The sequence below is a fragment of the Platalea leucorodia genome (assembly GCF_965183815.1).
Source record: "Platalea leucorodia genome assembly, chromosome: 1".
Classification (NCBI taxonomy): Eukaryota; Metazoa; Chordata; class Aves; order Pelecaniformes; family Threskiornithidae; genus Platalea; species Platalea leucorodia.
In genome coordinates, this window is record NC_138823.1 from 21,022,518 (window position 1) to 21,044,868 (window position 22,351).

Here is a 22,351-nt window from a genome sequence, read left to right on the forward strand (position 1 = left end):
GAGGGAAGACCCCTTTACATTATACAGGCAGAGTAACATATCCTCTTTACCTTGAAATGTGCTTAAATTTAAACTGCAAATCTAGAGTCACAATTGGAGGAGAGTCAAAGACCACCGACATCAATACAGAGCATTAGAGAATGTATGCTAGTATTTCTCTTGTCCATAAGGATAGCAATCAGCAAAGAAAGAAGAGAAATATGGAAAACAGGTGCTACGATGAAGAACAAAACCCTCCAGCCTCAACCACTCAAATAGAAACTGAGTGCTTTTTGTGTTGCTGTTTAACAAACAAAACCAAGCAAACATACACACACAGAGTCCACACTGACAAATGCAAGCAATTTCTGTTCTTTGCTTTCTTTTGACAAACTGCATCTAGGAACATCCCTTCCCTCCTTACATGTACTTCAAAAGACCTCAGAAACAGAAACTTCTAGAAACACTTTATTATATATTGCCACATTGCTTATTTGTTTGACTTTCCCTGAAGCATTTAAGAACTGCTTGTAGTGATCCACAACATGTAACGAGACACACAAAATAGTTCTGCAACAATACAGTAAGAGTCGGTTAAATGAAATTTAACACTCAAATTGTTGCCAACATCAAACTGCCTACACTAAACAAAATAACCTTTTGCATAAGAGGATTTTAACTTTTAAAGTATTTTAATCTACTTGGTTTCTTCTACATTTTCAAGCTTTTATCTCTGCTATGTGCATATAGTCAATAAAAAAGTTTCAAAAAAAAATACAGGTATGGCTATACTATTAAGCCTCTTTATCTACTATATGCAAACAAGCATATACAAAATAATCCACACAAGCAAGAATAAGGTATTTTTCTGATATGGGATCTAATGCACTGTAAAGCTCTGATTTCTAGTAGTAAAACTAACAATCTTCCCTTGAGTCACTTCTCACAACATATGCTATATGGGTAGGCCTATCCTAGCATTTACAGTCATTAAGACTGATATAGAAGAATGTATTCCTGCAGACTAGTCTATTTACTGTGCTACAACACCTTCAGTTTGCCATAAAACATAGAAGAAATTATTCAGTACAAATGACAGCAGACACCTTATGAGAACAGGCATGCTATGTCAGAGTAAAGGTGGAACAGCAAAAACAATAGTAATTTTCAGCAGAAGAGTCATCACAGCCTTTGTAACACAGCCTGGGAACCTATTCAGGAACAAAGCAATACCTTTATATTTAAACTGTTCTGGACCAAGCCATGCAAGCAAATAAAGAAAGAAATGCTTGAAGTCTCAATTCCTAAACTTTGAGCACACAGAATCCTGGAGTAGACATCTGACAGCTTGACTGAGCACTATCAAGCAGTGCTATCAAGAAAATTTGTAATTTGAGAGAAAAGATAAGAATAACTGGGAAAAGAATAGTGATCTATTAAGAAACATCTGAATAAGGTCATAACTGCATAAATTGCAGAGAAGCTCAGGCTCCAATACTGCATCTTCCTGGCTGGAGTTCTCCACATGGAATTCTGTTGACAGCAAACCGATGTTCCTGGAAAGACATTCTTTTACAAAGCTAGCTCCTAGCCAAAACCTACATTTGAGCTGAATTACAGAGCAGCTTTGATGGCTAAACAATTTTAGTATTTGAAAGTCTACAGAGGTAGAACCTACTGAGTAGAAATCAGCTATAATCAACTCTGTATTAGCCCTTCACTGAAACAGACTTTTTTTTCCTCTTTACTTCATTTTGCCAACTGAAACTAGAGAACCCCCTTCCGCACCGCTGCAGGGAACAGAGGGAGTCCTCACCGTTTAGCTACTTGAGTATTTTTGCCAATGTGTCATTGCTACAAAAACTATCAAAAAGACTAGAGACAAATGTTTAACTAGTTCTGAAAGGTAACAAATACAGAAATGCAACAGGAACTAGTATTAAAGATATCAGTGTGCAAGGATAGTATTTTGCTACAAATAACTTGCCTTCAAATCAGTTTTCACATAGAAAACTGTCACTTATAAAGCTTGTATTTACGTTAAAAAGGTACTATTTTACTTTTGAACTCCAAGTGTTGTAATTTCTCCTCAAAATGAACGGATAGTTTAAGAAGAAAGCATAGCATCTGTAACATTTACCTTGTAAGGGAAAGTTAATTCCAAGGACAACGGGTATACCTACATTTACTGTAGCCTTGTCAAGCTCTGCTTCGGAAGATGTAGGTGATAGGGGACTTATAGGACTTAGAGAGGGGGAGCTGTCCACACTAGAAATGTAGTCTGGGTCAGGAACATACAAAATCTATAAAGAAGATATAATGTAGTTAGAAGTCATGCTTTCAGGTTTACTTTAGATTTCCCACTAGTTCAGGTATATTTGCTATGCTTTCTCAAAATAAGCTACATTAAACCATTCCTGCTCCCATTAATTTTAACAGAAATTATGAGTTGAGGGAATAAACAGTTCCACACAAAGCACTTAACTTCAGCTTTTAAAGTTTTTAAATATTATCTTGAGATAAGACTGATCTTTAGTCATAATAATTGAGGAAAAAGTTCAGACAGAAAGCATTAAGAGTATACAGCATGCCAGAAACACCCAATACAGAGTCCAAGGAAGACCTGCCCAATTACTTCTCTTGCTTTACTTCTTCTCTTTTCTCTTTACTATTTGAGCAACGAAGAAACAGGTTGGGGAACAAGTTCATAGACATAGCTCTTAGCACTGAATGTAAAAAAAAGAAAAATCAACTGAAGTTATTCACCCTTAAATACATTATTTTGGCCATTGTAGGCATTCAAGCTGCCTAGGCAAAGTTTTGAAGGAATCAGAAATAAACACAGGATGTTTTCAAACAGAGGGCTAATACCGTAGCTGACCTATCACTTGTTTCCAGGCCTGGCTTTCAAAGAGAAGTGAAAAGTGAAGGCAAAAAAAGGAAAGAAAAAGATGTAAGCAATAGTGACCTATAAGAAGTGAGTGATAGCTCCTATAGTGCCAGTCAAGACGGCAAGTTTTCAGGGTGGAATGTAAACATTATTCGATTCATTAAAACAGAATTGCAGGCAGTAACATGCAGTCAGGAATGCTGTTTGTAACCTGTAGCCTGAATTTGTCTTCTGAGCTAGAGCTGGTAAACAGCCTGCTATATTTGCAAAGTAACAATTTAGCTTGTACCCAAGTGTTAAAACTAGATATACTTAATGGTATAATAAAAGTCCTCTGATCTTATTTAAGAGACAGGTAGCTTCATTACATGTTCTCTTTTTAGACAGTTATTTAAAAGGCACAAGGAATTCACAAACTAGAGAAAAATGAAAAAGTCTTTTACAAAGCCAATAGGAAAACCCATAAGAGAAGTACTTTTAACACTTTCTCTGGTAGAGATGAGAATTACAGGAAAAAAGGTCTTTGTTGGAAGTAACATATATAGTGTAATAGTACCTGTCCAGGAACGACTGCTCTGGAGAAAAGCTTATTTAACTGAACCAGTTCATTGGGTGTTGTATCAAATTTCAAGGCAATACTGTTTAAAGTATCTCTTGATTCCACCTGTATCAATTGGGGAAAAAAGAAAAAGAAAAACAAACCTGTAAGCAGTTAGTTCAAATAGTGGCTTACAAATTTTACCACATGTAGATTTACCGAGATTTTGATGAACTTTAAGTCTTCACATCTTATGATTGCCCCCCCCCACCCCCAAAAAAAACCCACAACCCAAAAACCATACCTACCCCCTAAATAGTAGTCTGTTGCAACCCGATGTAAGGACACCTGCCTTCCCACTATGTTTCCAGGTGACCAGAAGTGTCAGTCGCACACCCTGAGCCATAGGCTCAGCTACTGCACCAGAACTTCTGATCTAGAAACTCACTGCTGGGTACCACTAGACCAATGCACGATTGATTGGTTTCACAGAACCTTTCATTCTCCCTTTTCAACTCCTCTTCTCTGTTCTTCACTGATAGAAAAGCTGAAGCAATCTCTATAAACGCAATCATGCTCTCTTCCTTTTGAAATAAGCTTCTGTTAACCTGACTTTCAAGTAAAATATATGCCTGAGAAAAAGTAAAAATACTGAAGCAAAACAGGTCAACCACTATGACAGCAGATGGAGCATAAGCATTTTGAGCAGGTGATTCCCAAGCAGGGGAAGGATTTTTTCAAGCTTGTTTTCACCTCCATCTCCCACAATGTATTCGATATGAACCAACAAAGGAAAGCAAAGGGAAAAAAAGTTTTATTCACAAAAGGATTTCAGAATAAAGAATTCACAGCAAGCCCTTAAGAACGGTGAAGATCATATGACAAGGGAGCATACAACCAAAAGAAGCTTATTGCATAATGGCACAGGGTTTCTTAAACACTGTACCAGGAAAAATAAATCTTATCAGTTAAGATAAGATGAAGCAATATAAGCATAGATACATTTGTGTTGCTAGGTATGGAGCACAGCTAGGAAAATTCTACTGACTCCTGTCTTAAATGTCTTCTCATTTGTCCCTCTTATTACACCTGCAGAAGATACTATTTATATAGGGTGGAAGGTGTGTAAGCATTAGACTAATTATTCACAGGTTTAGTTTTCCTTCTGTCTTCAGGCTATTCACGTAACTTTAAGATTTCTTGACAATTACAGAAAAGAATACTTTCTCTTTTACATCTCCTTTTCTTTACTTAATTTTCAAGGAAAAAGCAGGGAAGGGAGCAAACAGTGACAAAACCACGTTTTTCTTCATAGTGTATGTTCTACACACAACTGTTTTGAGAAAGCCAGTGGATATCATTAGCTGACTGCATACCCACTAGGTATCTTCTGCTCTTCACTCACTTCCTTAAAAAAATGTGGGGGCAGCATGTCTTGTACACCTTGTCAACTGTTGCTAGACTTAAAGGTAGATATCCTTTAGTTCTGCTTGAATGATTGAACTGGGGCAGAAAAAGAATTGAGGGTAGGGTGAGGGGAGGGAAGGAAAAGTCTTGGAGCATACATGTTTTAATAGCTTTTAGTACTGCTTACTCTGAGAGTAGACCTTGACTGTACACAGTCACACAGAAAAAGGCAGCATTTGGAACAGAAAGACTAAACGGCTCTCTTTCAGTAGCTGTACAGCAGCGGACATGAGTAGTAAAACATACATTGGGCTAGCCTGCTTCTAGCCGTACTCTATTGGGGGCTGTTCCCGTCGAATTAGTATATTCCATATAACTAATAAGCATTATATGTTTTGCTGTCAGTACAATGTAACGAGGCACATTCATTCTTTACAGGAGCAGCAAACATTTTGCCAGAGTGGAAGAATATGTATCTACAGGTTATAGTGTTAGTTAATATTGGGCGATTAAATATTTAGTATTTCAATACAGTTTACTTGCATTGCGAGAATAGCTAGGAAACAGAGTTCCTTTTGCCTGTAAAGCAAAAGTAGTATATGAAAAGTTAAATAATTGCTCCTCAAAATGCATTCCCACTTAAACGTTCCAAAACTTAACACTGAACTGAACACTAGCCCCAAAAGAATTTAGGAAAAGAAACGCTTTCTCTTCATTAACTTTTTTCAAAGTTATGCCATGCCAGTGAACACGTCTTGACAGCACAGGAATAAAAAAGTATAACTGACAGATATAGAGAAGCAAACTATATCCTTTAAATAGAGAAGTGGGTTGTCCTGCAAGAAAAAGTGCTATAAATATAATGTACTTTGAAGGCTGTTATAGTTCAACAGATAAAAAACACAGGGCAGTTTGGGATACTAACATAATTAAGGTTCACAAGTAAGAGTTAAAGAATTCCTTTCCATACAGAATTCTTCATCATTTTGTAAAGGTACATTCGTCAGCCTAGATTCACTAAAGAAAAAAAGAGGGGTATTGCCAGAGAAATGGCAATTAGCTTTTTTTTTAGATAAATTCCTAATTCTATTATGACAACTCTCCATATAGGATGCCATTAAGCTAAATGAGGCAGCAAATATCTCTCTGTACCAGTACTGCAGGTAAGAAAGACTGTATTGTAGTACCTGTTAGTAATTCAGTGCTGTATGATAACAGAGATATGTGAAATAGAAGAATATTCTTGTATGCCACTATTAATTGGTACTAAAGCAGAAATCAAAACAGGACCATAACCCAACCAGATATGTACTACTTGTTCCATAGACGATAACAAAACTGACAACCAAATCAAAGAACAGTAGTGTTTCCATCAGAAACTCTACATAATACAGAAGGTTTGCTAAAACAAACTGTAAAGTGAGGTTTAAAAGCTTTGCCTAATCCAAAAGTTTGCTCTCACATATGTGTTGGAGGACAACAGTTAGCTGCTAGGTAGATATTCCTTACATATCACTTAAGATTGAAATATTTGAGATTTTCACCTAACTTATGATATGATATAAAATAAATTAATGAAAAACATTCAATTAAAAACCACAAAACAAAAAACCCTTTAAGAATCCTTTCACTCTTTTCAGCCTTCAGAAATAAAACCATCTGGTGAGATCTCTTGGCAGCTAAAGGGTTTATCTCATAAATCACGAGCACAAGAATGGTAAATATACATTTCCTTTTCTTATTTGGCTGTAAGGTTTGCACAGGCAAATCTCCATGCTACATGGGATTTCAGAGAGCAGCACTGATATCTTCTTAAAACAAAGAAGCTGCTCGTGTAATAAAGACTTCCTGAAGTATCTCCGTATATTCAAAGGCCTATTTTCCAATTCTCGGGCTTTCTACAATTTCAAAAAAATAGAATCTGAACAGCAAAAACTGGAAGAATAACTTTGTGGAAAAGCATAGTTTAAGAACTAACAAAGAAAAAAATGCACCACCACATACCACAGCCACCTCCCAGCTTTTCCAATCATTTTTTCCCCATCAATTCAATACTCCTCTCCCAGGAAACAAACTTTCTATACATTATTCATGTAGTTATTTAAATGCTATTCTGAATATTAAGACTTTTATATCAATATTTGGATATTAAAGCACTAAGCTGAATCTTCATGGGACAATTTCCCCTTTTGAGAAGAGAGAGGTATGATGAACAGTGATTACATTGTTTCATGATTTTAACACAATGGCAAGATTTGTTCAAATACCAGCAAACGTCTGAAAAACAACCAACAGACATGCGAAAACACTATTTTATTCCCTGAAACACTCTGAAATGGACTTGAGCAGGCCAGCTAGGGCTTTGAAGTGGTTCAATACATATCATGCATTGGCTTTGCTTCCTTCAGTATACTGACTTGAGTGTAACGATTGAAAGATACCAAGTAATGAAAACATAAAAAGAAAACAAGCATCACTTAGTCAGGACTGCGTTAAACTTAATGCACACAACTTCTGTTGAAAAAGAGCTTCTTAAAAGAAGTAGCTTTCCTATACTCAGTAGCAAGAGCTTCTAGTCATCAGCTCTCTTAAGACACATAAGGTCTTACTACCTAGTTATTTCTACCTTATGTAGTCACTTACATATGTATACAGATAAGTCTGAAATTCTACGTTAGCTAAAATCAGTTTTTACAGATATGACTAGTACAGAAAGAGCCACACCTTCTGTCTTCCTTTTGCAATAAAATCCCAAATCAAACGCTCTCTTCAAATCATTGTGTCCCCATTTGAACAGAGGTACATCCCACCACCCCTTCTTCCACTTACGGAGCCCTACTTATATACCCCTGTTTGCCAGGTGTGCTTGTGTGCACCAGTAGACAAATAGCTTCAGAGTCACCACTGACTGTGGCTCAAACTGCTTTCATTTCTGTCAGTTTAGCAGCTGGCAAAATTACTTAAAAACCTTATTTATAATCAAATTCTCTACTGATATTTTAATGAACTTTACTATCATTGCATCTCAACAATTGGAGTTCACTCATTCTTCCATTAAAAATTATACACTGAATACATATGAATCAGAGTCCACAAAGAATTATTTATTTTTTTAAAGCATGTCAAGACTAGCTGTCCAAGAACCAGAAAACAACAAAAACAATGATTTAAAAGTATTAAAAGGAACTAACAAAATTGAAAAGATGGGAAGACTAGAAGGAGGGGTGAGGACAAAGGGGAGAAGAGGACACAACAACAACTTTGGTGCTGTACCCAAGCCTTTAGAAATAACAGATTATGACAATATTAACTAATTGTTAATAGGTCTAATTTCTATAATATGCAACAAGTGGAAAACAGAACTTGTAAGTGTCATAAAAGCCACTCCAAAAATAATTTTAAAATTAGGCAAAAGATAGAACAGATAAGTCATATGCCATCATTATGATCCACATTTTCTAAATTCCCCAAAAATAGTAAAAAGACTATGACAGTGGCATGCTCAAAGAAAAGTGACAGTCAGACAAGAACACAACCCCTGGCTTTGAAATAGGAGCACCAACAAAAAAGCAAAAACTCCTAAGCATGTAGTAGTCTAAGTCTGTAAAGGCTTACAATAAAACTAGCTGCACCAGAGCGGAGAACCTTCAGCACTCTATCCAAGCTACCCTAGGACTGAAAGTGAAATCCACAGTTACTCTAGAAAGATATTAGCAGATACTCACCATTTATCTGCTCTCAAAATCAATACATTCAACAAATCATTACAACAAGAAATTCCAAGTATTCATGTGGGTTCAAATTCTAGTGAACTTTCACCTGTTTGATGGTCACCACAAAAAAAAAACTTGCCACCCACGCCCCTTGAGCTAAGAAAGGATCAGAAATTCCTCCTTCCTTCCTTAAGAAGCTGACTTCAGAAGCCTCTGTAGTTTTGCTCTTAGTATACTTATCTAACTGGTTTCTAACTAAAACAAAAAAGAGTCAAGACCCAATTTCCAGATGTTGGACTTACCACTAAATAACTGGGAAAAGATCACATGCAGGAAGACCGGTAGTTCAACACTGAGGAGTCTGGCTTAAAACTCAGTCTTAAGACTCTGGTCTATTATAGGCTTGTGTGACCTTCATTAATTGATACCAGGCTATTCTTATGATCTGGGCAACATACTCTGTGTGTTATGGTGCTCATCTGCTATTTCAGGAGAAGAGTGCAGCCTTTGATCCCCAGAGAGTTAAAGGGGAGGGAGTGAGGCAAGGAAAGGGAGGTCTTACAGTGGAGCCTCCAACAGAGTTAAACCAGATCGTCTGCCTCCATTTGCTCACTTGAATTTATTTTTTTCCAACAGAAAGTGTTTTTCCTGTACAGACTATTGCACTTGAGAAAAACAAACAAACAAACAACTATCTGTAAATAGCCACAATTATTTCCTTTTTCTCCTCAGAAGGAAGAGGGGTTAGAAGGCTTTTGTTGAAGTCAACAACTGTGACCATGCTAGTATCATTGGTGATCAGTGGCCAACACTATCTGCTTATGCTCCCTTATTTATCTGTAGTTGGCTCTTCTAACACCTGTAGGCAGACACTGGTTGTGTTTGTACAACATGTAACACAAAATACTTCTAATGCAACAGTAATATAACGCTGTCAAATAATCAACATAAAAATGCTATTTTCACAACATAAAAAGGACTAAAAGTTCAAGCTAGTAACAATAATTCACCTAAACTATCAGCTCTGTTAGTCCTTAGAGCCTGTTCACATGCATCAGCTGTGTGCAGAAGGGGAAAACAACTGGCTTGGAGCACCAGCTGTGAATTCTGAAATAACAGATAATACCAATTTGCATCTAATCTGTTGACTGACATTCAGAAGAAGAGAAACTATATTAACTTAAAAAAAAATAACCTGTTCACTGTCTAAGCAGTAACAGTGAAACTAAACCAGAGTTTTCTGTATCCTTTAGAGCCTGTCAGTGAAAATTAACTTAGTGTAATTCTTTTAAACCTACTAACCTGGGTAAGGCTTAGGACTTGTTTCCTTCACTTAATACCACATCTGTTGATGTCTTCTCACTGGTACAACATACAGAACAGTAGTTCCAGGTTTCTATGCTTTGGGAATTTTATATTAAAATCTTTAACATTAACTGCATTTTGGCTTTATCTTTAAAGAGAAAATATACTTTACTGTATATTTTTCCCCAAAGTAATGATTTTCTTTTTTAAAAAAATTCTGGTGGGAAGTGTATTTTACCTTAAAAACCCATAGTTTGCATCAGTGAGATTCTATCTCACTCTAAACTTCAGGAATACAAATAAGCCCTTCCCTCCTAAAACCATGTAGCCACTGGAAAAGCTAACCCATTAAATTATTATGAAAAAAAAAAAAACAACGCAAAAAAAACTCCACTAACTTTTCAACAATACTGGGCAGGGGGGAGGAGTCTAGTTTCTGCCTTCGTCCTTCTACTACTTCTCAAAGCAGCAACACATGCAGACACGTAAATACATGTGTGCGTGTTGTTGCTTTGAGAGGTAGTAGGATGAAGGCAGAAACCAGACATAAGTTTATCTCTCCACATGGTGTAAAGTCATAAATAATAACAGTAGCAAATTATCACAATAGTTACTAGATCTCCCTTACACATATAGTGAACATAACCTTGGTTCCTAAAGGTTAGGATCTGTGTATTGTATTAAGACATATGTGCAGGACACACAACCAAAAGCTCTGAAAACTTGATGTTACTTAAGTACTTCATGAGTGAGAGGTACAGCAAGACCAGATAGCACACTGCACTGTGAAGCTGAAATGCACCATGTTGCATACACACAACAGGCTCCTTTAGAATCGGGATTAAGTTTAAAGACAAAAAGTCTTTGATTCTTGTGAATCGTCCTTTTGACTCACAAGGAAATGATACATACTTCAGTATGTACTAAGAAAGTTATTTTTGCAAATAAAACCCCACCTACTGGAACACAAAAACCTGCAGAAGTACATGACAACTTGACACAAACATACTAATTTTAAAAAGGAAAGCTTGGTGCTTTAGCTTTGCCTGGAATCTTACATACCAAAGTAAATGCACACACATAGTGGCAAGAGACAAGTAAAGGGATTTACTGACTGAAGAGGAACCCCAGTTTTACAGAGTTACACCTGAGCATTTTTTCCAATTATTTCAGACAAATGGCGTTAATGGAATAGAAACAACAGTCACATTTACTTTGTCATTCTTCAGCTGCTAGAGTTTATGCAGAAGAAATTTCTTTTCTGAATTGCAACTTCAAGGAAGTTTTTAGTATAGGCTAGGATGATATTCAAATTCCCAATATAAGCAACACTAATGGAATGCTTCTTGCTCCAATACACACATCCACTGTCTCTCTCCAAATGACTATCACAGCCTTCTCAGTAGTTAAGCCATAACTCTTAATGTTACGTTAAGCTAAGCTGTGGTAAGTCTCCCCCATATCTCTTATTCTTGGAATAAGAGAGCAGCAAGAGGTCAAGCAAAGACTTTTTGTAAAGAAGTTGTAATTTTTATTTTATCATGTCCAGCTTCAAAAGCGTTCAAAGATAACTGTGACAGAGTTTTCTTATTTTAATGTCAACCCTATAAGCACTATTTATAGGCTTAATTATATTTCCAGTATATAACACAAGACAGATACTTCTCACTTCAGTTTCCCTTAGTAACCACAAATGTGAAAAGCTGACTGCAGCACAGTTTGAGGGTCATTTCAAGAACAGAACAGGCAGAGAAAGGCTCCATTTTCAGATACTGCTGCAGAAACAGATCTGTACAGTAAAAGATATAGACCTATGAAAATTATTAGGAGAATGCCAGAAGGGCAGTATCAAGATATAGCTCCCCCCCCACTGCGCAACTTCATTCTGTTATTTCTCCCGATGTCAACAGTTTATTAATAATGCTGAAAGCAGGGAATTTGCACGTCATTTTATAAGTAATGTTATTTACCATTTCTAGCTAGTTACCTAAAAGTGAACTAGTCAACAGATTGATTAGCTTGGTTTTTGTTGAAGAAAATGTAACTTAAAGGAAAAAAAAAAAAAAAAAAAAAAAAACACATTACTCAAGTACTACTGGCTAATTCCAGATTTAATTCCTGTCAAAACAAGCTGTCAGATACACCAAATTCTAAGATTAAAGGTAATGCACATTACTGTTCTCCTTATATTTTGTAATGAAACTTTAAGTCTGCACTTGCTAAGCAATGATATTCTAACAATAAAGCAGTAACTTACAGAATATTCAATAGTCCCTTTAGGCTTTTGAAAAGACATTCGTCGCCCATCTTTCTTGTCTGGGGTCTTCTTCTGGCCAGTGTCTGAAAAAAATTGAGGCAACGTGCGTGTTAAATTCATTTTCCTCTCTCAGTACTGTCACAGGCTGCTGACTACAGCCCCGTGGGCAGACATCTAATTCACCAGTTACACAGCTTGCTCCCGGTGACTCTGTCTAACAGACAACCAGCTGCTAGAATAGGGACTTCATTCCTCTGCAATGCTTTTAGAATTTGACCAATATAAACCACTGATAACTGGGAATCAATTAACTGCATAAGTACTTGCTGCTGTCCAGGAAGCTATTAATGAAGGAAGACTAAATAGGAGATTGATCCCATGAGGCAAGCAACATTTAGAATCATAGAATCATTTAGGTTGGAAAAGACCTTTAAGATCATCAAGTCTAGCCATTAACCTAGCACTGCCAAGTCCACCACTAAACCACGTCCCTAAGCACCACATCTACCTGTCTTTTGAATACCTCCAGGGATGGGGATTCAACCACTTCCCTGGGCAGCCTATTCCAGTGCCTAACTCTCTCCATGAAGAAATTTTTCCTAATATCCAACCTAAACTTCCCCTGGCGCAACTTGAGGCCGTTCCCTCCCATCCTATCACTTGTTACTTGGGAGAAGAGACCAACCCCCACCTCGCTACAACCTCCTTTCAGGTAGCTGTAGAGAGCAATAAGGTCTCCCCTCAGCCTCCTCTTCTCCAGGCTAAACAACCCCAGCTCCCTCAGCCACTCCTCATAAGACTTGGGCTCCAGACCCTTCACCAACTCTGTTGCCCTTCTTTGGACACGCTCCAGCACCTCAATGTCCTTCTTGTAGTGAGGGGCCCAAAACTGAACACAGTACTCGAGGTGCGGCCTCACCAGTGCCGAGTATGGGGGGAGTACATTTCCGGAACTACTGTGTTTAATTGGTTTTATATCATACCCAGTCTGCTTTTGTCTAGAGAGGTGATGATCTAGAGTTCCTATATGTTCGATCTAATCAGTCGGAATTTTTTGTCTAAATGCTGTTTGTTAAGTACAGAGTATTTACAGCTTTTTTATAAAACAAAGAGCATTAGTGTTTAACTTCACAATTATCCCGTCTGTAGCAAACACATACAGCCTATGCATAAATAATAAAGATTCTAAATAAATAACACAAGCTAAGAACTGTGCTTTTTATTGGAGCATTGTATTTTGATGACCTCCATTTCATAAGCAAAATCAACAATTTGTACCTGAAGTATACCCTACTTTTTGATACTAATTGGATTGATACTTATGATAAACACAATGCAACAGTGTACTTACATGAGTCAACAGAAAGCATTTAATTCTACATCTCTAGAAAAGTGATTTTTTTTTTTTTAACATTTCCATTTATATAATGATTAATCTCTTAAGAAGTTATGTCTCTGTCACAAGGCCTCCACCTTCAACAGTTAAATATCTGCTATTAAGGAGCCCAAAATACTTACATGAATGAGATGTTAGGTTTTCATGCTACAATGGGATTAGTTATACTCCCATTTTGACACATTCAAATTTCTGTTACCATAACTGAATATATTTAGTCAAATATTTCAAACCAAATTAAATAGAAGAACCAAACCTTACAAAATACATTATTTTAAAATATTTTAGTATGGCTAGATTAAGAATAGAAAACATGCTGTACATCTATTTAAGCTTCACCTGAGGTACTAAGGAAACTTGTTATAAATTGACAGCAACTTCTGTGCATTACTATTTTTAATTAGCATCCTGGCTGCAACACTGGAAAAGAGACTAGACAAATACTTGCATGAATTTCATATCCCACCCCCCTGCCCCCCTATTTCTACATGGATAATTGAAACTATCAAGATATGAGAGGAAAAAAAAAAAAAAAAACCAAAAACCACAACACAAAATACACAGGAAGTTCTGCAGTGTCAAAAAAGAAACAAAACACACACACACAAAAATAAAACCTCAGCAAATACCTTATATTTGCTATACTGAGCAAGCTGCAGAGTGCAACAATAAAAGTGATTTCTAGCAGATTCAATGTAAGTACTCTCCTGGGGTATTCTTTATATAATAAGGAAATAAACATTGGACTAATTCTACTTTTCTTAATATATTGAAAAATGTCTGAGGGAGGATGTTCCCATACTTAGAAGACAAAAATTGATCTCTATATGGTATTAATTATGGTAAGTTTTTATAGCTATGGATGACAGTCAAGACTTTAAGCCTACTTTTAAAAACTTTCTAGAAATTCTGAAAATCTAAACGCTGTGATTCTGCATTCCACTATCTTCATTCAATACATTAGAAGGTATTTCTTCCCTTGTTTACTAATTGCAGCTTTTAAGAAGTTACCTAAAAGAAACCTTTACTTCTGATTACATTAATAGTTTTTAAAGACGCTACAAGTGTCTCTAGCGGAACTTAAGCCAACTCAGTAATGAATAATCAGAATCATTAAGGTTGGAAAAGACCTCTGAGATCATCGAGTCCAACCGTTAACCCAACTGCCAGGTCCACCTCTAAACCATGTCCTCAAGCACCACATCCACACATTTTTTGAATACTTCCAGGGACTGAGATTGCACCACTTCCCTGGGCAGTCTGTTCCAATGCTTGACCACCCTTTCGGTGAAGAAGTTTTTCCTAATATCCAACCTAAACTTCCCCTGGCGCAGCTTGAGGCCATTCCCTCTCGTCCTATCACTCGTTACTAGGGAGAAGAGACCAACCCCCATCTCGCTACAACCTCCTTTCAGGTAGCTGTAGAGAGCAATAGGGTCTCCCCTCAGCCTCCTCTTCTCCAGGCTAAACAACCCCAGCTCCCTCAGCCACTCCTCATAAGACTTGGGCTCCAGACCCTTCACCACCTTTGTTGCCCTCCTCTGGACACGCTCCAGCACCTCGATGTCCTTCTTGTAGTGAGGGGCCCAAAACTGAACACAGTACTCGAGGTGTGGCCTCACCAGTGCCGAGTATGGGGGCACGATCACCTCCGTGGTCCTGCTGGCCACACTATTTCTCACACAAGCCAGGATGCCATTGGCCCTCTTGGCCACCTGAGCACACTGCTGGCTCATGCTCAGCTGGCTGTCAACCAACACCCCCAGGTCCTTTTCCACCAGACAGCTCTCCAGCCACTCCTCCCCCAGCCTGTAGCCTTGCATGGGGTTGTTGTGACCCAAGTGCAGGACCTGGCACTTAGCCTTGTTGAAGCTCATACAGGTGGCCTCGGCCCATCGATCCAGCCTGTCCAGGTCCCTCTGCAGGGCCTTCCTACCTTCAGGCAGATCAATACTCCCACCCAACTTGGTGTCGTCTGCAAAGTTACCGAGATCCCCTCATCCGGATCATCAATAAAGATTTTGAACAGAACTGGTCCCAATACTGAGCCCTGGGGAACACCACTCGTGACCGGTCGCCAACTGGATTTGACTCCATTCACCACCACTCTCTGGGCTCGGCCGTCCAGCCAGTTTTTAACCCAGCACAGAGTGCACTTATCCAAGCCATGAGCAGCCACCTTCTCCAGGAGAATGCTGTGGGAGACAGTGTCAAAGGCCTTACTGAAGTCCAAGTAGACAACATCCACAGCCTTCCCCTTATCCACCAAGCGGGTCATCTTGTCATAGATGGAGATCAGGTTGGTCAAGCAGGACCTCCCTTTCATAAACTCATGCTGACTGGGCATGATCCCCTGGTTGTCCCATATATGCTGCTTGATGGCACTCAGGATGATCTGTTCCATGACCTTCCCCGGCACCGAGGTCAGGCTGACAAGCCTGTAGTTCCCCGGCTCCTCCTTCCGACCCTTCTTGTAGATGGGTGTCACATTAGCTAACTTCCAGTCAGCTAGGACCTCCCTGGAATAAAATACACTAGAAGTTTGTGTGTAGACTAACGGTAGCCAACATTCTCCTCTTCCAGGTCAAATATTTTGTTACCAAAGTCTCTACCTGACCTTGCAACACAACAGATGCCTCCTCAGCAAGATACTGAAAAACTGCAACAGCTGCTTGAGTGTAGCTGTTCCAAGTTTTTAAGCCCATATCAAAGCTTTGCCAGCAGCCTAATCTTTTTCTTTCAACACCAGTCTGGTTCAAATACTCTTAAGTAAAAGTCAAAGGATGTAGCTGAAGACAGACTGATCTCATCCAGGATCCCATACATGCCTTAATAATCTATACATGGAGCACTCCTATTGTAGAACAAGCACCTTCTTCCCCTGCCCCACCCCTGTTATTAGATGGGAATAAAGAAACCCCATACTACAAATGTATATATGCACTTCATTTGTATACAGCCCAATGTTGTTTGTGTTTTGTTTTGGTTTTGGGTTTTTTTTTGTTTTTTGTTTTTGTTTTTTTTTTCTCTCTCCTAACTCAAATTCAAGTTTCCTTTTTCTGCTTACTAGTTTGTGTGTAAGTGTCTGAAGAGTTTGCAGACAGGTGCCACTGAAAGAGGTCATTAAGTTATCTTCTCCCTTTCTAGTAACTGAACAGTAGAATAAAGTCTTGCACAAATAACCACTTCTGTTCCTTATGCCAGAAATAAAAAAGGAAAGTTATTTGTTCTTCAGGGCAGAAAGACCTACTGTGCTTTAGGCTTCAGAGCACTCTGGTAACTTCAGGAAAGTAAGAGCAACCGGGGGGTAGGGGTGGGGAAGGAAGGTCCCTGTTGGAGGCACCTTGGAGGAAAGCAGATGCCAGGAGAACTCCTACCACAAATTCCCCAGGAGCTTATAATCTGCAGCTTTTCATGGTTTTTTTTTTTTAGCGTCATCCCCTCCCATACCTAAGACAGTAATTCCTATCCTTCCCATCAGTGCCCACTTTCATTCCTTCCCTCTGTGATAGCTTTCTTTTCCCCTCACTATATGGATACAGGACTCAAGTGTTTCAAAACCTACTGTGACCTAAGTCCCCTGAGTCAAGAAGAGATGGAGGCAGGCAGCGCTGAGCTATGTGCGCGCTGGCTACCCAGCTGGCCAAGCAGCAGGCACAGCTATCAAACGCCACATCTCTGCCCACAGCCCTAGTGCTTGAGCTGCCTGTTCATACCACACCCGTCCATTTCATCTAACATCTCAGAAACAAAACTAGGAGGTATTTCAATTGTGAAAATAGGTCAGAGTAGCAGAGACATTAATTCAACCACCCTGATGGCATAGTGCAAAGCCTCCAACTACCTCTGGCTGAACGAGCAGGCTATTTATTTTTGCAAAGAAAGTAAATCTTCCAGCCATCCTTGTGCCCCCAGTATTCTAGGAAGCACGTGAAAGTGGAAACAACTGCCAGCATAGGATGCAGTGGTCTGAAAAGACGTCAGCACCACTGGGAATCAGTCTCATGCTTTCATTTTACTTATCTTCCTGATGATAATTCTGTTGCACGTGAGCTCATCTTGCTAGGTTACACACAATCAGTATCTCATCTGCCAGCAGTAAGCTGGCGAGACTACCAAAGGCTGATGTTCTCAGACCACAGGTATAAGAAAAACCTGACACCACTGACCACGTTGAGCACAACCTCAACAATAACTTGTTAAACAAGAGGATCTGTAGGGCTAGGTTATCAGATCTTTAGCCATGCTGTTCTAGACAGAAACAAGACCAGACCTGTTGTCACATCAGAGTTGATGCTTTAATTTTGAACTACCATTTCACAGGACTGGGCCTCCACAACAGCTTGAAGCACTGAAGTGAAAAAGCACATCAGATCCACAAATTACAAGAAAATATTACAACTGTCTAGGATTTAAAAGACTAGAACTAGAAAGATACAGAAGGCAGCATTCAAAGTGACATCAGACCAATATTTAGTCTGAATGCTGGATGCAAGCATACAGAAACTTAAGATTAAATGACTGTAGCATAAGAATGGTTACATATGATCATCAACATAACCAGAGAGAAGGACTTAATGTTCCAACATATTTATACAAAACAGGAAAAGCATTTTTAGGAACATTATGTTTTATGAACATACAGCTTTCAGTGAAGCAGCTTTGACCTTAAAATATGTAATAGTCACTGGCATTATTCAACTGTAATTTGAAGACAACTGAAGCTAAATTCCAATATTTACAGGTGAGTTCAAATAACTGCCTCTGTATGGCCCTGTGCCACTGAATTTTGGTTGACTGAAAATATTCCTGTGGCACTGCTAGTTCAAATTCACATGACAAAAGCGACATTTCTCATTTCTTCGTATGCCATCTGCGCTGAATTGTAGGCCTTCAATTTTCTGTTTGCTAATGATTCTAGCACATGATTTGGACTTCTGGAAATAAAAGCTAGTAAAGAGAACTCAAGATTGGTACTGCGAGTAACAACGCAATATTACATGCTAAGAACTGCTTAGGAGTATCTTCAAGGTCTGCATAGAGCAAAACGTATTAAGTTTTCCTTTACCCTACTATTTTTCTGCATGATAATCTTAAATTTCAAATAACTTGCAATGTTTCTCAGCTGATGATCTTCTATTCATTTCAATGTTAACAGATACTACAAAGATCACTTTTTCCAGAGGAATAAATTGATAAACCAAACAAGTATTCTTTGAGATAAAGCAAGTAAGCTGGCCAAGTCAACAATTAATGCAAATTGTTTACAATTAATAACTGAGCTTATTATGGTGAAGATGATGAGAAAAAACATGATTTATCTCCCCCCCTGCCAAATGAGAACTGCAAGTTATGCATTAGATTGACGTGTGTTTAAGAAAAAGGCAGAGGCGGCAGCCTTGTTAAATGCTTGTCTAGGACACAATTTTTCACAGTTCTTAAAAAAAAAAGGTGCAGCACATATGGGGTAAAGATTTTTAAAAACTGAATCACAAGAAGGTAAGGAAAGAAAAGTAGTCTTTCTTTGAAATATTCTCGAGTACGTTGTTATTCAGCAGCACATGAAACAACTTCCTAATTGACAAAACAGAGGAAGAATAGATATTACATCTTTATTTGATTAGTTCTGCTTAATAACAGTTAGATCTTTATAATCTATTCATAAAGAAACAAAAGAGATTAAAGTAGGAAATCTTTATATTCCATAAGGCTTGGTGACTTGGGGTTCCTAACAGCAGGGGCTACATCTCAGTACAGCAACTGTCTCATTTCATTGACCCTTCTCCCCCTCCTGCAGTTAGATATGCTTATGCTAATTACTGGAATATTATTTTGTGTTATCTTCTAATGTCTTAGGAACCAGAAACAAAGAGGCCCTAATAGTAGCCTAAAAAGATGCTAGTAGCCTGCAATTTTCTAGCCAAAATGGTAGTTTTTCAGACCAAGGCAGTGTCATAAACAATGCCCCCTTTAGTCTCCTCTTGCTAAGCAACTGCTACTTATTCTGTGATTCAGTCTTTCCTAGTTCATGTTCTCAAAACTCTTGATCCTTATCACTGCTCGCCACATGATTCTTTTGTTCACATTTTTCTCAAGCATGACCCCAAACTAAATGCATCCGAGACCTTGTTAATGCTGCATCAATACTTCAAAAACATCAAAATAGCTTTTTTCTGCAATACAGATTCAGCACTAATTCAAGTTCATTTCATGATAACACATGACCCTCTTTTCTGCTATCCGGTCAGCTGCATAGCATATAGGCAGAAATAATTAAATGCATGATTTCAGGATGAAAAACAATTCAATAGAAACGAATTTAAGGCAGGCCATTTCTCTGAATGGCGAGGAGACATAAAGCCAGCTCCATGCATGACACTCCTGGTACGTTCATCACACGGGCTTTCTTCTAAAGTAACACTTCACATTCAGGGTAAACAGAAATGCTTCACCAGATTTTCTAATTATGCCACAGTATGTGTTAACAACAGTAAGCTTCCTTCCCTGTTCCATCTAAAATATGCATGTATACAGTCTAATACATTAGAGGCTACCTAACTGCAATTTCCACCTACTGTACAACCTCTCTGCAGACCAAATGTATATATTAATGAAAACTTGCAGAAATCATGACTGCTCTACTGAAACAGCAAAGGAATTCAACTTTTACAATAATTATTGTCCTTCTGTTTCAGCTATTTAAGCTCATTTAGTTGTACATCTTCAAGTCTACACAATACCCCATAAGCAGTTTGACCACCAAGCAGCAATATCAAGTTATCCTTAGACATCTTTAAGATTTTACTTTGCCTTATCACACTTAAGCCAATGGTACCTAGTTTTTCTAAGAGCTCAAAATCAGTCAGCTTAAACTAATGATGTAGCAGACTTGTGCACTACAACTGCTCTGCTAACATGCCCACAGATCTACAGTGTATGTGGAAGCTTCGGTAAACATCTTACTGTACAAGTTTATTGCATTAGGCTTGCAGATGACATTGAACTGGGGGGACCAGTCAACACGCTTGAGGGCAGGGCTGCCATTCAGAGGGACCCAGACAGGCTGGAGGAACAGGGTGAGAGGAACCTTATGAAATTTAACAGGACAACGGTCCTCTGCGTGGGAAGGAAGAGCCCCCTGTGTTGTACACGCTGGCACCGCCCAGCCAGGGAGCAGCTCTGCTGAAAAAACCCTGGGAGTCTTGGTAGGCAGCAAGATGAACATGAGCCAGCAGCATGCCCTGGCAGCAAGGAGAGCCAGCAGCATCCTCAGCTGTATTAATAGGAGCATAGCCAGCAGACTGAGTGCGCCAGAGAGAAACAGCTATTCTCCTTAACTTGGCACTCAGACTGCTTTTGGAATACTGGCTCTAGTGTCACCATCCCATTCCCCCACCCCCCCAAGTCCCTCTTAATATAAGCCAGGCATTAATAAACAAGAACTATTTCAGTGAAGGGCCACCAAGGTAGTCAGGGGTTGTGAGAAGAGGCTAAGAGAACAGAGCTTCTCCAGCCTGAAGAAGTGATGGTTTTGAGGGACTGTAACAGCAGCCTTCCTGTACCTTCTAGATAGCTTCCTCACAGGTGTCAGGATGACAGAGCCAGGCTCTTCAGTGATGTACAGCAGGAGAACAAAAGACAACAGACATAATGGACAAACAGAAGAGCTTCTGACTGGATGAAAGGTGAAAACCTAGTTGCTCAGAGCAGTTGTGCAGTTTCCATCCTTGCACATTTTCAAGGCCCAGCTGGATAAAGCACTGAGAAACCCAGCCTGAAGTCATAGTCTTCCCTACTTTAAGCAGGACTAAACAGTCTTGCTTTGCCATTCGAGTTATCTGTAACTATGATTCCTCCCACATTTTTCTGGCAGGCAATGCAGATGCACAAGACCACCACCAAAATAAGTTTTGCAGCTGTTTTTAAGGCCACGTCTTCCCTTGCCTCCCCAAACCAAGCCAGAGGGGGATCCACACATACAACAGTGAGGTGTGCTGCTTACTAATGAACAGAAAGGTATTATTCATGCATGTAGTAAGATGAAAGGCAGCCATGAGCACGCAGGTTCTCAATAAAACAGCAGCTTCAAAACTGTTTTAATATTAGAAATGGGAATTAATCCGAAAAATTAAAAATAAAATGCAATATAGCCAAAGGATACCAGACTACCAGAATAAACTGTACTTTGATTATAAACTAATGTGGTGGGTTGACCCTGGCTGGACGCCAGGTGCCCACCAAAGCCACTCTATCACTGCCCCCCTCAGCTGGACAGGGGAGAGAAAATGTAACAAAAGGCTCGTGGGTCGAGATAAGGACAGGGAGAGATCACTCACCCATTACTGTCACGGGCAAAACAGACTCAACTTGGGGAAATCAGTGTAATTTATTACCAATCAAATCAGAGTAGGGTAATGAGAAAATAAAAACCAAATCTTAAAAGACCTCCCCGCCACCCCTCCCTTCTTCCCAGGCTCAACTTCACTCCTGATTTCTCTACCTCCTCCCCTCTGAGCAGCGCAGGGGGACAGGGAATGGGGGTTGTGGTCACTTCACCACACGTTGTCTCTGCCACTCCTTCCTCCTCAGGCAGAAGACTCCTCACACTCTTCCCCTGCTCCAGTGTGGGGTCCCTCCCAGGAGAGAAAGACCTCCACCAACTTCTCCATCGTGAGTCCTTCCCACAGGCTGCGGTTCTTCACAAACTACTCCAGTGTGGGTCCTTTCCATGGGGTACAGTCCTTCAGGAAGAAACTGCTCCAGCGTGGGTCCCCCACAGGGTCACAAGTCCTGCCAGAAGACCTGCTCCAGCCTGGGCTCCTCTCTCCACAGGGCCACAGGTCCTGCCAGGAGCCTGCTCCAGCAC

The 22,351-nt window shown here is 39.3% G+C and overlaps 1 protein-coding gene across 3 annotated transcripts in view; it reads right to left on the reverse strand.

The window, feature by feature from the left end:
- OXR1 (oxidation resistance 1) overlaps window positions 1–22,351 on the reverse strand; it is a gene marked incomplete at its 5' end in the record, with an annotated part of 88,407 nt that overhangs the window by 60,403 nt on the left and 5,653 nt on the right. For 2 of the 3 annotated variants that reach the window (XM_082326683.1, XM_082326682.1), the window contains 3 exons: window positions 2,163–2,282; window positions 3,426–3,533; window positions 12,090–12,172. In XM_082326683.1, coding sequence (XP_082182809.1) covers window positions 2,163–2,282; window positions 3,426–3,533; window positions 12,090–12,172 — 311 coding nt within the window. The remainder of the gene's footprint in view (window positions 1–2,162; window positions 2,283–3,425; window positions 3,534–12,089; window positions 12,173–22,351) is intronic. The other variant, XM_082326684.1, reaches the window with a different exon arrangement.